The 13,635-nt window shown below is 50.8% G+C and overlaps 1 protein-coding gene across 5 annotated transcripts in view; it reads right to left on the bottom strand.

Annotated features, from left to right (window-relative positions):
• RPS6KA1 (ribosomal protein S6 kinase A1) overlaps positions 1 to 13,635 on the bottom strand; it is a 32,403-nt gene that overhangs the window by 8,692 nt on the left and 10,076 nt on the right. For 3 of the 5 annotated variants that reach the window (XM_014258549.2, XM_088067322.1, XM_014258552.2), the window contains 3 exons: positions 8,283 to 8,336; positions 4,710 to 4,826; positions 2,987 to 3,068 (listed from right to left, as the gene is read on the bottom strand). In XM_014258549.2, the coding sequence (XP_014114024.1) occupies positions 2,987 to 3,068; positions 4,710 to 4,826; positions 8,283 to 8,336 (253 nt within the window). Of the gene's footprint in view, positions 1 to 2,986; positions 3,069 to 4,709; positions 4,827 to 6,575; positions 6,743 to 8,282; positions 8,337 to 9,174; positions 9,283 to 13,635 lie in introns of those variants that run through there. The other 2 variants (XM_014258551.2, XM_014258550.2) reach the window with 2 other exon arrangements.

Raw genomic sequence — 13,635 nt, 5'->3', positions numbered from 1 at the left:
ACCTCCATCATGATGCTCTTAAACTTATCATTTCACCCCAAAAGCTTCCCAGGATTTCCTCCCAAAATCCCTGAATTTTCACCCAAAATCCCCAAATTTCAGCCCCAAAATCCCCTGGGATTTCATCCCAAAATCCCCAAATTTCAGCCCCAAAATCCCCCGGGATTTCATCCCAAAATCCCCAAATTTCACCCCAAAATCCCCAGGGATTTCACCCCAAAATCCCCAAATTTCACCCCAAAATCCATCCTGAGAGTCCCAAGGTTCTGGAACCAGTCCGGGGGTTCTGGACTATTCTGCTGGACCTCGCCCGGTGCTGAGGTTCCGGATCACCCAGGACAGTCCAAAACCCCGGGAGAGCCTCAGCAGCCTTCAGGACCCTCAGGATGGATCCAGAACCTTCTGGAAGTCCCTCAGGACCCTCAGGATGGATCCAGAACCTTCTGGAAGTCCCTCAGGACCCTCAGGATGGATCCAGAACCTTCTGGAAGACCCTCAAGGCCCACAGGGCGATCTAGAACCTCAGCAACATCAGAACAGGCAGGACAGTCTAGAAACCCAAGAGCAATCTAGAACCCAAAAATGATCTAGAACCCCTGGGTGCTCTGGAACCCCCAAAGTGCTCTAGAACCCCCAAAGCGATCTAGAACCCCAAGAGCGACCTAGAACCCCAAGTTGACCTAGAACCCCACAAGCGCGATCTAGAACCCCACGAGCGACCTAGAACCCCAAGTTGATCTAGAACCCCAAGTTGATCTAGAACCCCAGAATGATCTAGAACCCCAAGTTGATCTAGAACCCAGAGAGCGACCTAGAACCCCAAGTTGACCTAGAACCCCCAAGAGCGATCTAGAACCCCAGAGCGATCTAGAACCCCACGAGCGATCTAGAACCCCGAGAGCGACCTAGAACCCCAAGTTGATCTAGAACCCCAAGTTGATCTAGAACCCCAGAATGATCTAGAACCCCAGAGTGATCTAGAACCCCGAGAGCGATCTAGAACCCCCGAGAGCGATCTAGAACCCCGAGAGCGACCTAGAACCCCAAGAGCGATCTAGAACCCCAAGAGCGATCTAGAACCCCAAGAGCGATCTAGAACCCCAAGAGCGATCTAGAACCCCAAGTTGACCTAGAACCCCCGAGAGCGATCTAGAACCCCAAGAGCGATCTAGAACCCCAAGTTGACCTAGAACCCCAGAGTGATCTAGAACCCCAAGAGCGATCTAGAACCCCAAGTTGATCTAGAACCCCGAGAGCGATCTAGAACCCCAAGTTGATCTAGAACCCCGAGAGCGATCTAGAACCCCAAGTTGATCTAGAACCCCAGGTTGGTCTAGAACCCCAAGAGCGATCTAGAACCTCAGCACCACCCAGCACTGTTCAGGGTAGTCTAGAACCCCCCAGGATGGCTCCAGAACCTTCTGGAAGTCTCTCAGGAACCTTTCATGGACCTTTGGACCCAAACCTGCACCAATCTCACTCTTTTTTTCCCCTTTTTACCCCATTTTTACCCCAAATTTTGTCTCTTTTTGACCCAAATTTGGCCTAATTTGATTCTTTGGGGCCTCTTTGGAACCAAATGTGGATGAATTTTGGAATTTTCACCCATTTTTACCCCAAATTTTGTCTTTTTTCCATTTTTACCCCAAATTTTCTCATATTTTTCCACTTTCCTCCGAAATTCTGTCCTTTTTTTCCCCATTTTTTCTTCCAATTATCTTTTTTCCAGTTTTTAACCAAAATCTTCTTTTTTTTTTCACTTTTCCCTTTAATTCTGTCTCTTCTTTCCCATTTTTATCCCAAATTTTCATCCTTTTTCCCCCCATTTTTTCTTCCAATTATCTTTTTTTCCAGTTTTTAGCCCAAATATTTTTTTTCACTTTTCCCTTTAATTCTGTCTCTTCTTTCCCATTTTTATCCCAAATTTTCGTCCTTTTTTTCCCCATTTTTTCTTCCAATTATCTTTTTTTCCAATTTTTAACCCAAATCTTTTTTTTTCACTTTTCCCTTTAATTCTGTCTCTTCTTTCCCATTTTTATCCAAAATTTTCGTCCTTTTTTCCCCCATTTTTTCTTCCAATTATCTTTTTTTCCAGTTTTTAGCCCAAATATTTTTTCTCACTTTTCCTTTTAATTCTGTCTCTTTTTTCCCATTTTTATCCCAAATTTTTTCCTTTTTTTCCACTTTCTTCCGAAATTCTGTCCTTTTTTTCCCCATTTTTTCTTCCAATTATCTTTTTTTCCAGTTTTTAACCCAAATCTTCTTTTTTTTTTTCACTTTTCCCTTTAATTCTGTCTCTTCTTTCCCATTTTTATCCCAAATTTTCATCCTTTTTCCCCCCATTTTTTCTTCCAATTATCTTTTTTCCAGTTTTTAGCCCAAATCTTTTTTTCACTTTTCCCTTTAATTCTGTCTCTTCTTTCCCATTTTTATCCCAAATTTTCGTCCTTTTTTCCCCCATTTTTTCTTCCAATTATCTTTTTTTCCAGTTTTTAGCCCAAATATTTTTTTTCACTTTTCCTTTTAATTCTGTCTCTTTTTTCCCATTTTTATCCCAAATTTTTTCCTTTTTTTCCACTTTCTTCCGAAATTCTGTCCTTTTTTCCCCATTTTTTCTTCCAATTATCTTTTTTTCCAGTTTTTAACCCAAATCTTCTTTTTTTTTTCACTTTTCCCTTTAATTCTGTCTCTTCTTTCCCATTTTTATCCCAAATTTTCATCCTTTTTTCCCCCATTTTTTCTTCCAATTATCTTTTTTTCCAGTTTTTAGCCCAAATATTTTTTTTTTCACTTTTCCCTTTAATTCTGTCTCTTTTTTCCCATTTTTATCCCAAATTTTTGTCCTTTTTTCCCCCATTTTTTCTTCCAATGATCTTTTTTCCCCAGTTTTTTCCATTCTGCTCTTTCACCCAGCCCACCCCAGGGCCAGCAGTGGCTGCTGTGACATTTCCCCAGCGCTCTTTAAATCACTGAGTCTCCTTCCTACCTTTCAGCGTGGCCTTCTTGAGCACTTTCATGGCATACAGGTGGTTGCTGTCTGGGGGTGTTATTTTCCTCACCAAGAAAACCTTGAGGCACAAGAACACCAAATTCACCAAGTTCTGAACACTGAGGAGCCGGATGCTTCCCCAACCCCGGAGTGTCCCTGAGAAGCTCCAGCTTTCCCGTGGGGTTTTTCCAGGGAAGTTTTGTGTGTGGGCTCCTGTAGGAGACGCTTTTTGGGGACGGTCTGAGACACGGCAAAGATCTCTATAATCGAGTTGGGTGTTAGGAGTTTATTTCAGGGCGTGGGAGAGAGAGAGAAGCTGCTATGAGCCAGCAGATAGAGCTCAAAGCGGGCTCGGAGGGAACAATACAAAAGGGGGTAAAATATGAATACATGAGCTCAAGACTTAAGATTGCTAAGAGAGGGACAGAACAGAAGTGAGAGAGCTGGGGAAAAAGAGCAGCAAGAGTGAAGCAAGAGAGACCAAGAGAGGTGTAGTAAGAGTATCAAGAGAGACCAAGAGCTAAGAGGGACTAAGAGAAACAAGAGAGACAAAGAGAACCAAGAGAGAGAATTCTCTTTTGCAGTTACTTATATAATCTATACATTTGAATATTCTATTCCTTCACTAACCAATCTTTCTAAGCATACTAATACAGTAACATTTGTGTGTGACCTATAGAAATCGCTGTTTTTACATATTTTTAGTTATCTCAGGGTCCTTTAGACCTTTCCTTATAAGGTTGGGAAGAGGGGTCTCAGCTTGGTTTTATTGCAGGAAAGAATGTGTTCTGGCACACCAGCCCGGTTTCTTTGAATTATTCAAAGAAAAATTTTCATTTGTATTTCTTCCTTAGCCTTTCTGGCTAAGGAGTCATATTTATCATTTCTTTCTAATTCTACCTTCCCAACAGGCTCCTCTCACCCCCCAACCTTCCACACCTCCTGACTCCTGCAGCTCCCGAGCTGATGCTGGAGGCACTGATGCTTCACTCCTGCTTTGTCACTCACATCAGATCTTTGTTATTCAAGGCCCTGCATCCTCTGGATTTTTATCTCCTTCCCTGATGTCTCCTTCCACCTGGTTTTAGGCAGCATCACAAGGACACCGCCTGCAAGTGTCACACTCCAAGGTGTGACAACAACTTGGAGAGCTGCAGGTCTCTGCTCTCCCCTGGGGATGAGGGCTCACCCACTGGGATCCCTCCGGGAATGTTTGGATTTGCAATCAGTCCTTCGCTTGCCTCATGCTGCACAAGAGTCCTGGCTGTGGAGTGTGGAGTTGTTTATCTGAGAGCCACCCTGAAGGTCACTCTGAGGTGCTTTTAAGGGCATTTCTTGTTTCTGGTCTGGATGATCCCAGAGGTCTTTCCCAACTCTCCTCTGATGCTGCATTTGCCCAGGCAGCAGCACACAGTCCTGTCCAAGCCCCGCTGTCAGACTGACACCAAGCTGATCTAACGTGTCAGCAGATGGGCTGTAAGAGACCTGGATTATTGAAACTGATAAGAGCTACAGGCTACTTCCTTCCTCCTTCACAGAAGGGAAACTGGACTGTAAAGAGGGGCCAAACCCAGCCTGGGGCACACAGCAGCACTTCTGAGAAGGGAGGAACGTGCCCAGGGTCATTCCTGGGAGTCAGGAACATGCTTGTGTTGGGGATGGTTCCTTTCGTCACCAGAATCATTTCCCTGGCATGGCACACAGGAAGAAGTGACCTTACCTTGCCAAAAGAGCCCTGTCCCAGCACCTTCAGGAGCTCAAACTGTGAGGGATCAGCCTTCTCAGAGCCCTCCTTCACATGGTGTGTGATGTTGATCTCCTGCACCACACCTTCCCCCTGAAACAGAGGGCAGGGACTCCTGAGCAAGGGGAAGCAGAATTATGGGGTTATGGAACAAGGAGTGCAGCTCCAGACTCACAGGAGCCACATCTGAGAGAAGCAGGAAGCTTGGAGCTTGTCACAGGTATCAGCATCTGCAATCAATAAGTCAGGGCAGGGAGGACCAGGTAAATACAGAGCCCTCCCTCCCAACCACAGAAGCTGCTTTGAACTGCATTTCAGAAGAGTGCTTGAGAAGCACCTTCCTTTCTGAGGCACTGGTAGCAAAAACAGGAGTGTTTATGCCACTAAAAATCCCACAACACAAAAAATACGGCACTGTTGTCAAAACAGGGCCAGGGCTGGCAAAAATCAGACATGTTGGAGCCCATCTGCTCAGCAATCTGAGCAACTCTGCAACATAAGTCTTAGTGCATCTTCAGCACATACAGATGATGCTTTAACAGACTCCAGCCTTCAAGAAGATTGAGGGGAAGCCAAGGTCTCTGGCACATGTTTTGTTTAAAACACATTATTTTACTTCAAAAAAAAAAATAAAGAAGAAAAAATAGATTTAATCAGCATAAATAGAATAAACTCACCAAGGGAGCTGGGCCAGCACAGCCACAGACCCTGAGGTGATGCTGAAACACCTCCTATTCCCAGTAAAACTTTTGGACCCAAAGGACAGCAATTATGTTCAAAATGCATTAAACTCTGCTGGCGCTGGCCCTGGGGAGCTGTGGCCAGCAGAGACTGCAGAAAGCTGGAACTACAATTCCTCTTTTTCCCTTGCAGAGCTGGGAGAAAAAACTCACACTTTGTTTTCTAGACCTATTCAGACACTTGGTCTGGAACCAGCTCATCAAAGCAGCTTTTGAAGGCAGGCAGAGGCAGGTGCCAGCCCTGCCTGTCCTCCTGCCCAGCCCAGGCACCCTCCAGTGCCCGTGGATGTGCTGCCCACCTGCACCGAGCTCCTTCCCACTTTTCCCAGTTTAGGAAGTGGCTTTTTTCCCATTCTGCTCTCTCCTGTGCTACTCAGGCACTCAGGGCAGGGGCCCAGGAGCTCCCTGGTGTTATCCTGCCTTTCCCTGGGCTCAGTGATCACAGGCAAGAAAGATCCCATAATCCTTTAAACAACGCATTTTCGTGTTCCAGATGATCTCCCAGCTTAAAGCAGCCACTTTGCACTTCTGGGTCCATCTGGAGGCTGAGTCCCTGCAGACAGCTGCTGTGAGGAGCAGCTTCCCACCTCCAGAGCTGGAGCAGGAGCCAGCCAAGTTCAGCTCCTCCTGCCAGCTCAGCTGTCCAGGGAGAGAGCCCACAGCAGGGAGAGACCCAAAAATGGACCCAATAGGGAGAAATTCTTCCCTGGAAGGGTCGTGAGCAGCTGTGGCTGCCCCTGGATCCCTGCAAGTGCCCAAGGCCAGGTTGGACAGGGCTTGGAGCAGCCTGGGACAGTGGGAGGGGTCCCTGCTGTGGCACAGGTGGCACTGGATGGGCTTTAGGGTCCCCTCCAGCCCAGCCCATCCTGTGATCCTCCGACCACAGAAGCACTTTGAGAAGCCATTTGGTATCTTGCTGACACAAGGGAGGATTTTCCCTCACAGAACTCACAAAAGCACCTGTGTTCCACCGAGTTCAGCTTCTTCCAGTGCCACCACAACAAGCTGTCCCCGAAGGCAGAGAAAGAAAAGCAAACCAGAGTGCCCTGAACAGGAAGCATCAGGCAGCAGCAGGAGGGGAAGCGGTGCCAGCGGTACTGACCGGAGCGGCGAGCTGGCTGGGGACAGGCAGCTGCAGGCTGCAGGGCTTGGCTCGGTGCTTCCTCTGCAGCCAGAGCGTCAGGAACGCCCAGAGCCGGGGAAGTTTAGGGTCCCTCTCCATGGTCCCATCCCGATCTACACGGCCTGGCCCCGGAGCTGCGGCCCCGGAGCTGCAGGTGGCTGCGCCAGGGGCGGATGTGCAGAGGGGACGGGACTCAGTCACACGGAGGGAGGGAGGTTCACGCTCCCCCTCCCCAGCAGCAGCGCTTGTGGTTGGGGCTTTTTTTTGGTTTTTTTTTTCTCTCTCAGGTTTGTTTTTAAAAAAATAATCTCACAGCTCGTCGCTGGGTTCCCTGGCTCAGGAAGACACTGATAGAAAACACACACGGTCTCCTCAAAGTGATTTCCATCTAATGCTGCCTGAAGCTCACGTCAGGCTGGGAGCTTTGGGGTATCTCCACAACAGGGGAACCCGTGAGGAGCCACTTTGCTCTCTAAAACAGAAGAGACAAACTCACAAGAACCCAGCCAGGAGTGTGACAACACCTTGGAGAGCTGCAGGTCTCTGCTCTCCCCTGGGGATGAGGGCTCACCCACTGGGATCCCTCCGGGAATGTTTGGATTTGCAATCAGTCCTTCGCTTGCCTCATGCTGCACAAGAGTCCTGGCTGTGGAGTGTGGAGTTGTTTATCTGAGAGCCACCCCGAAGGTCACTCTGAGGTGCTTTTAAGGGCATTTCTTGTTTCTGAACCCTCCATGGCTCAGATTATTGGCAGGACAGAGCAGAGGTATTTAGAGGGCTTGTTTTGCCTCCTTCCCCCTCCAGACCTGTTCTCCTTTGACCTTCCCATCAGGACAGACAGATGTTTCCCGCAGCAGCGGGTGCAGGTAAGAAAGAAACCCCTTGAAATGAGTCAAAAGACACCCACACAAAAGGAAATAGCCCCGTGTCAGCTCCGATTTCTGAATTTCTCCCGAGCGTGCCGAGGATGGAACCAGAGACACAAATTATGACTGTCTTGCCCCCTCTGACCCCATCACGTGCTCTTTGAGACCCGATAAGGAAAGAAACAAATGACTGAACCCATGGAGGCAGCTGGGCCCGGCCCCTCCTCGCTGTGTTCTGGGGGCTGGGGCAGGTGCCAGCCATGGAAAAGCACCTGCAGCTGCTCCCTGTTCACACCGACACCTCCTGCCTTCTGAGCCAGCCCTGGGAGGAGAAACCCTGAGCACCCGAGGTGAGCACCCATCCCACAGCAGCCCCACGTCTCGGTGTGGGGGAGCAGTGATCTCCCTGTGCGTGGGCCCGGCTGATAAATCTCATCCTGACCCAGACCATTTTTCATGTTGTGTTACCAGCGTGGGAGAGGAGCCTCAGAAAGGCAATAAAATCCCCCCTGCACAACCACGCAACCAAAAGTGCCTGTCCTGGCTCGCTGACAAGATCAGAAAGCCACAGGAGACACAAATGACAGCACGGAAAGGGGGTTGGTGTGGGGAGGAAGGAGGAGGAGGAGGATGAAATCAAGTCCAGGATGTCACGTGAACGAGTGAGCAATAGCTGCTCTCCACAGAGCTGAGGGGGGCTGCCAGGGGTGGGAGGCAGGAAAGGGTTTGGTTTGCAGAGAGGTCCCTGCGAGCTCTGTGTGTGTGGGACAGGATACAAATGGAATGGATGAGCCTTGAGGTGCCCAGAGCCCTCTCCTACCTTGTCTGCAGAGTCCACGAGGTCTTTCTCTATCCAAGTGATGTCAGATTTTGCCTGTGGGACAATAAACAAACGTCAGCACAGAGGGGCCGTGATTCTCTGCTGAAGTTTTCCCAAAGAGCCTGTTCAGCAGGACCAGGTGAGCTGTTCACAGCCCCTGCGGGTGTCTCACCAGGACCACAAGTCCGGATCTCTGCAGGTCCAGCACTCCCTGCTCCTGGGGGCTCCCAGCACCTGCTGTCACCCCCAGCCTCCAGACAGGCATTTCCCAGAGTCCTGCACTGCTGGGAAATGAGATTGGCTTCTCCTGGAAAATAAAAGCCCTGCAGGACGCTCCAGTCAGAGGAGGAGACGAGTCCTGAGCTCTCCTGTGCCACCTTGGACAGCTGAGTCAGCCCAGAGCAGGGGCTGGGCACAGACCAACAGGGGCTTTTCCCAAGTTCAAAATACGAGTCCTGTTTTCTACTTTCCCCTTTTTTTGAGGGAGGATTTTACAAGCCAGAAGCCAAGAGACAGGTTTGTTTTTGCTCGCGTTTTGTCACTTTGCCGGTTGAGACCGTCACATCTAAATGCAAGAAAAAAAAACCCACCCTGCAAAGCTCGAAACAGATTCTGCTCTTGGCATTTCGCTTCCTATTCATCAACAACTAACCAGAAGCTGTTTTAATTTCTGTTGCTTCAACACATGCTCTGGTCCCAAAACACTCCCAAAATCTGGCAGCACCTAGGAAAGACACTTCTTAGGAAGCAGCCATACCCTCCAAAAAAGCGCTTAATTAAAGCTGGGTAAGGTCTGGCTCTCTAGGCTCAGGAATTCCCTGATCCCTCGTGTCCTGCAGAAGAGACAGAGCCCAGCACCGCAGGCAGAGCAGGGATTTTATCAGCCACTTGCCTCCTGGATCCTTGGCTTGCTGCGGAAGAGGAGCCTCAGCATCTCCAAAGCTTTGGGCTGTTATCCTGCCATCCTTCCCCAGCTGCCCGCTGAGCTCTGGGCCCGGTGTGAGGTTGTGTCACTGGGATGGATTTTGGGAGTTTTACTGAAAGGAAACGGCGGTTTCGTATGGGGAAATGGCTTTGTGTGGTCATGGCTGCACAATGCGGCAGCCAGAGCAGAACACTGGGTGGCTTTACGGGTGCTTAGGCAAGGAAAGAGCCATCAGCAAATCCCAGCCGGCTTTTCAGGAGGGTCAGGTCAGTCCCCCGTGCCACACACACAAAAACAGGCACAGAAAGAGCGATTTCAGGCCCTGCACAAGGCAGCAATGAGCTACTGAGAGTCTCGGGAGTTTTCCTCCTCCAAATGTGTCTGTCCCTGCTCTGAGCAGCACAAATGCTGATCCAGCAGGGATGCTCTCCCTGTAGGATCAGTGGGATTAAAGCTCTCCAGGGAAAGGCAGCAGCAGCTTCTGGATCAGCGCAGGAGCAGCCTGGACCTGCTGGAGAAGGCCACGAGGATGTTTCAGGGCTGGAGCCCCTCTGCTCTGGGAGAGCTGGGGGTGCTCCCCTGGAGAGGAGAAGGCTCCAGGGAGAGCTCAGAGCCCCTCCCAGGTCCTAAAGGAAAGCTGGGGACAGAGTTTTTAGCAGGGCCTGTTGCAACAGGACAAGGAGTGATGGTTTTGTGCTAAAAGAGGGGAGATTGAGATCAGATACAGGGAAGAAGTCTTTTACAATGAGGTTGGTAAAACCCATGGCTGAAAGCAGCTGGTCTCCTGAGGGAACTGGGAGTGCACATGTGGCTCTGCATTACCCTTGCACACAGAAATCGGGAGAGAACTGGTTCAGAACGATCCAGCTGCTGTGGAGGGACCTGGAACCGGTGGGAAGCACGAGGTGCTGCAGCTCTGCAGAGGAAGCCAGGCTGAAGTTTGTGGAGAGCAGCAAAGGCTGCTCTGTCTGGAAGTTTTTTTTCAAGTGGTGGTTCTCAGAAAGGGGAACAAAGCAAAGAAACCTCCCCAGTCACTGCCTGCCCTCCTGCAAAGGCCTTTTTTGGGCAAGGCTGGCCCTTGGCCTCATTTGCAACAAAAGACTTGGCCAGAACCCCGTACTTTTGACAGTATTTTTGTGGTGGATCCTCTTCAGCGCCCCTGGGAGCCCCCAGGCTGAGGAATCCTGTGGGACACTGAGCAGAGACGTGGCCCAGGCTGGGAAGGGAAGGGTTTGGCTTGGGGTACCTTGGGGCCACAGGATCTCCTAAAACAAGACCTTGGAACAACCCAAGAGGATGTGCAGGGAGAGAGAGGCTTCCTCAGCCCGTGAACTCACACTGCACAAGGGCATTTGCTGACAGACACTGGGCCCGAGGAGGAAGGGACACCGCGGGGTGGCTTTGAAGGTGGAAGTTCTGCACAAAGTCAGAGCTCCAAACACAGCCCGGGAACACCGGGGGGAACGGGAACTTCCCAAGGAGTGGATCAGGACAGGGGCGGATTCCTGGCAGCAGCTTTGCAGGAAGGGATCACTGAGAGGGAGCAGGGCTGCACGTTTCACCCCACGCCATCTCCAAGGACTGTTATTGGCCTCCTGAAAAACAAAACCAGCCAAAAATGGGAGAGGGAGGAGAAACCCAGAGGACACGGTCAGGCCTCTGCTCAGTGGGGGTAACGTGGTGCCCAGAAATCCTCAAATCATCAAAGCCCTCGTGCCCAAACCCTTACACAGCAGGTGAAGAAGGGAATGACCAGCTCCATCCTGGCGTGGAAAACATCAGGAGCCCCCCACACACGGCAAAACAAAAGCCTGACTCCTGGAAACGCTCTGCCATCCTCCTGAGGGCGATTCCTCCCCACTCACAGAGGCAACCAAACTGTGTAAAAATAACCTGGTGCCTCCTGGGAAGGCTGTGCTGCTCCTCCAGTGATCCTGGCTCCCCACAACGGGGGTTTCAGGAAATCCCTGAGGGGGGAACGCTGCCAGGGGCCAGGCAGCATCACACTGGCACCCCTCGAGCACATTCCAGCAGGTGGCACTCGGAGCATCCTCAACGTCCAAAATGTGTTTCTCATCTGAAAGGGGATGGGGGCAGCCCAAAGCCCATTTCATAAACACCTCTGGGAAGATTCAGCACCCCTGAAACAGAGGGAGCTTGGAAATCATTAAGGGATGAGGGGTTTTCTCAAGCAAAGCCTGAGGGGGAGGAAGGGAGAAGGCAGATGGTGGCTCACACAGCTGAGCCCCTGTCCTTGGGCTTCATGACATCCTTTTTGATCTGCTCAGTTTTTAACCAACTTGTTTCACAGGGAAACCAAAATATCTGCTTTATGTCAGAGGGCTGAGGTCGGTTTTGGGATGGAGAGCAGAGAGGCTGCAGCACAGGCACCCCTCACACGCTCCTGGCTCCATCCAGGGCTATGCTGGCAGCAGATCCTGAAAGTTTCTTCAATAAATAAATAAAGAAATAGAATTTCTGCACCATTCCCAGGCACCACAAGCTGCAACTGGCCAGGATCAGCTGACAATGAGCTGTTTGGGCTAAAGATACAAGCTCAGGCAAAAGATGTTCCCAAACTCCGCGGAGACTTCCCCACGGCTCCGGAGCTGCCGCAGTTCCAGAGCTGTGAGAGGAGCACGGGGAGCCAGGACTTTGCACCCAGTGAAACGTGACACTGGAGAGGAAAACACCTCTAACAGCCAGGAGATGAGGAATTACTCAGTTCTGCAGCTTCTGCAGAGCAAATCAGCCTCCAGTGCGAGAGAGAGCAAAGGATGCAGCCTCCCCTTCCTGCAGCCCTACTCACAGCTCCCAGCAGGGAGAAAAGCTCTGCTCTCAGCAAATTCCAACCAGCTCATGCTTGGATGGTGGTAAAACCAGGAGACCCCGTCCCAGACTGTTCCAAACACAGAATGCCACTCTGAGGAACCAGCAGTAAAGCACCACCTTCCATCATGGCACTTCTGCGACTTGCACTAAAAAACCTGACATCTCTTTCTAGCCGAATTATAAAATACAACACCGGTTTCACAACAAGAACCAAGAATTGTTTGCTGCCCTTGGAGTAATTGTGGGATGTGGAAACTATTCTGTATTGCAGGAACGCTGGAATTCCACACTCCTCCCACAGCACACAGGCTGCCCTTCCCTCGCAAGGCACACCAAAAGTGTTCTCAGGACCTGGAGAAGCCTTTGCTGGGCTGGGTCTGTGCAAGCCTGGCTCTCTCCCACCCTCAGGGGATGTCACTCGTGCAGGACACGCTGAGAGAAAAGGGATTGTCACCTTTTGGGGGGGCTGTGAACTGCAGCAGGGTTAAAAGCAAAAAAAGCCCTGTCCAAAACACACCCCGAGCTGTGCGCTGCCAACACCCCGGTGAGAGCGCACAGGATGAGTGTCTGCTGGAGCAAAGCAATATTTTATCATTTAATGTTTATAAAACCACAGACACAGCCAGCAGCCACCCCCTCCACGGCTCAGCTGCTCCAGGGACAGGACCATGGAGATCACATCCATCCCTTCCCAAACATGGAGATCACATCCATCCCTTCCCAACCATCACAGCAAGGGGATTGCAGCCCACGCTGGGAATACCACGTTTTGTCCTCTTCCCCTCTATTTTAAGGAGCTTTTTTCTCCTCACTCTGTCCCTGTGGACACCCCAGGGGTCCCGTCCTGGACCCCAAAGGTGACCACGGACCCCAGGGCTGGAGTTCTCTGGTGCAGAGCCATTCCCCACCCGGGCTGTGCAGTGAAATCCTCTCTGCCAGCGAGGGGATCAGTGCAGCCCCAGCTCAGGAGCACAGAGCGTCTGTCTCAGCCCTCTTGGCATTCCCAGAGCAGCTTCAAGCACAAACAGGGATAAACACTCTCCTTTTCCATATCCAAAGGGTGACGTTTCCCAGCTGCGCTCTCCAGGACAGCCAGGGGAAGGAAGGACCTGGATTTCAGGCTGCAGCTGGGAAACCCTTCCTGCCTCAGAGCTGCAATGAGATCAGCAGGAGCTGCTGCAGTGCCTCTGCTCCCACTGCTCAGAGGCTGCCCCAGGCACGAACACAGGGGATTTCCTAAGGGAGAAGGAAAAGGGCTGCAGGCAAGGCAGGAATTCTTAGATAGCTGGGACTCCTCTCCCTGGATGGTCCCCACCCCTGGCAGCCCTGGCAGGCAGCAAAAACAGCTTCTGCAGCTTCACCTGGAGCTAGGGAAGGAATTTACTGCTCATGTCCAAACCAGGCTTCACTTCCAAATAAAGCTGAGACTGGTGAAGCCACAGGAGCTTCAGGCAGGGAGAATCCCAGCAGTGTCTTGGCCAGCCAAGGACACTGCAAGCTCCCAGCTGCTGGGGTGGGTGACCCAGTGACCCAAACCCACTTTGGCCCCTTCAAAAATCAAATGAGAATTTGGGGTCCTCTCCACTGCCAGCTCTC

The sequence above is a fragment of the Pseudopodoces humilis genome, chromosome 27 (assembly GCF_049639895.1).
Source record: "Pseudopodoces humilis isolate 2021_Gansu_Grassland_sample_001 chromosome 27, ASM4963989v1, whole genome shotgun sequence".
Taxonomy (NCBI): Eukaryota; Metazoa; Chordata; class Aves; order Passeriformes; family Paridae; genus Pseudopodoces; species Pseudopodoces humilis.
The sequence above is the reverse complement of the archived record's forward strand: the minus strand, read 5'-3'. Positions and strand labels throughout refer to the sequence as shown.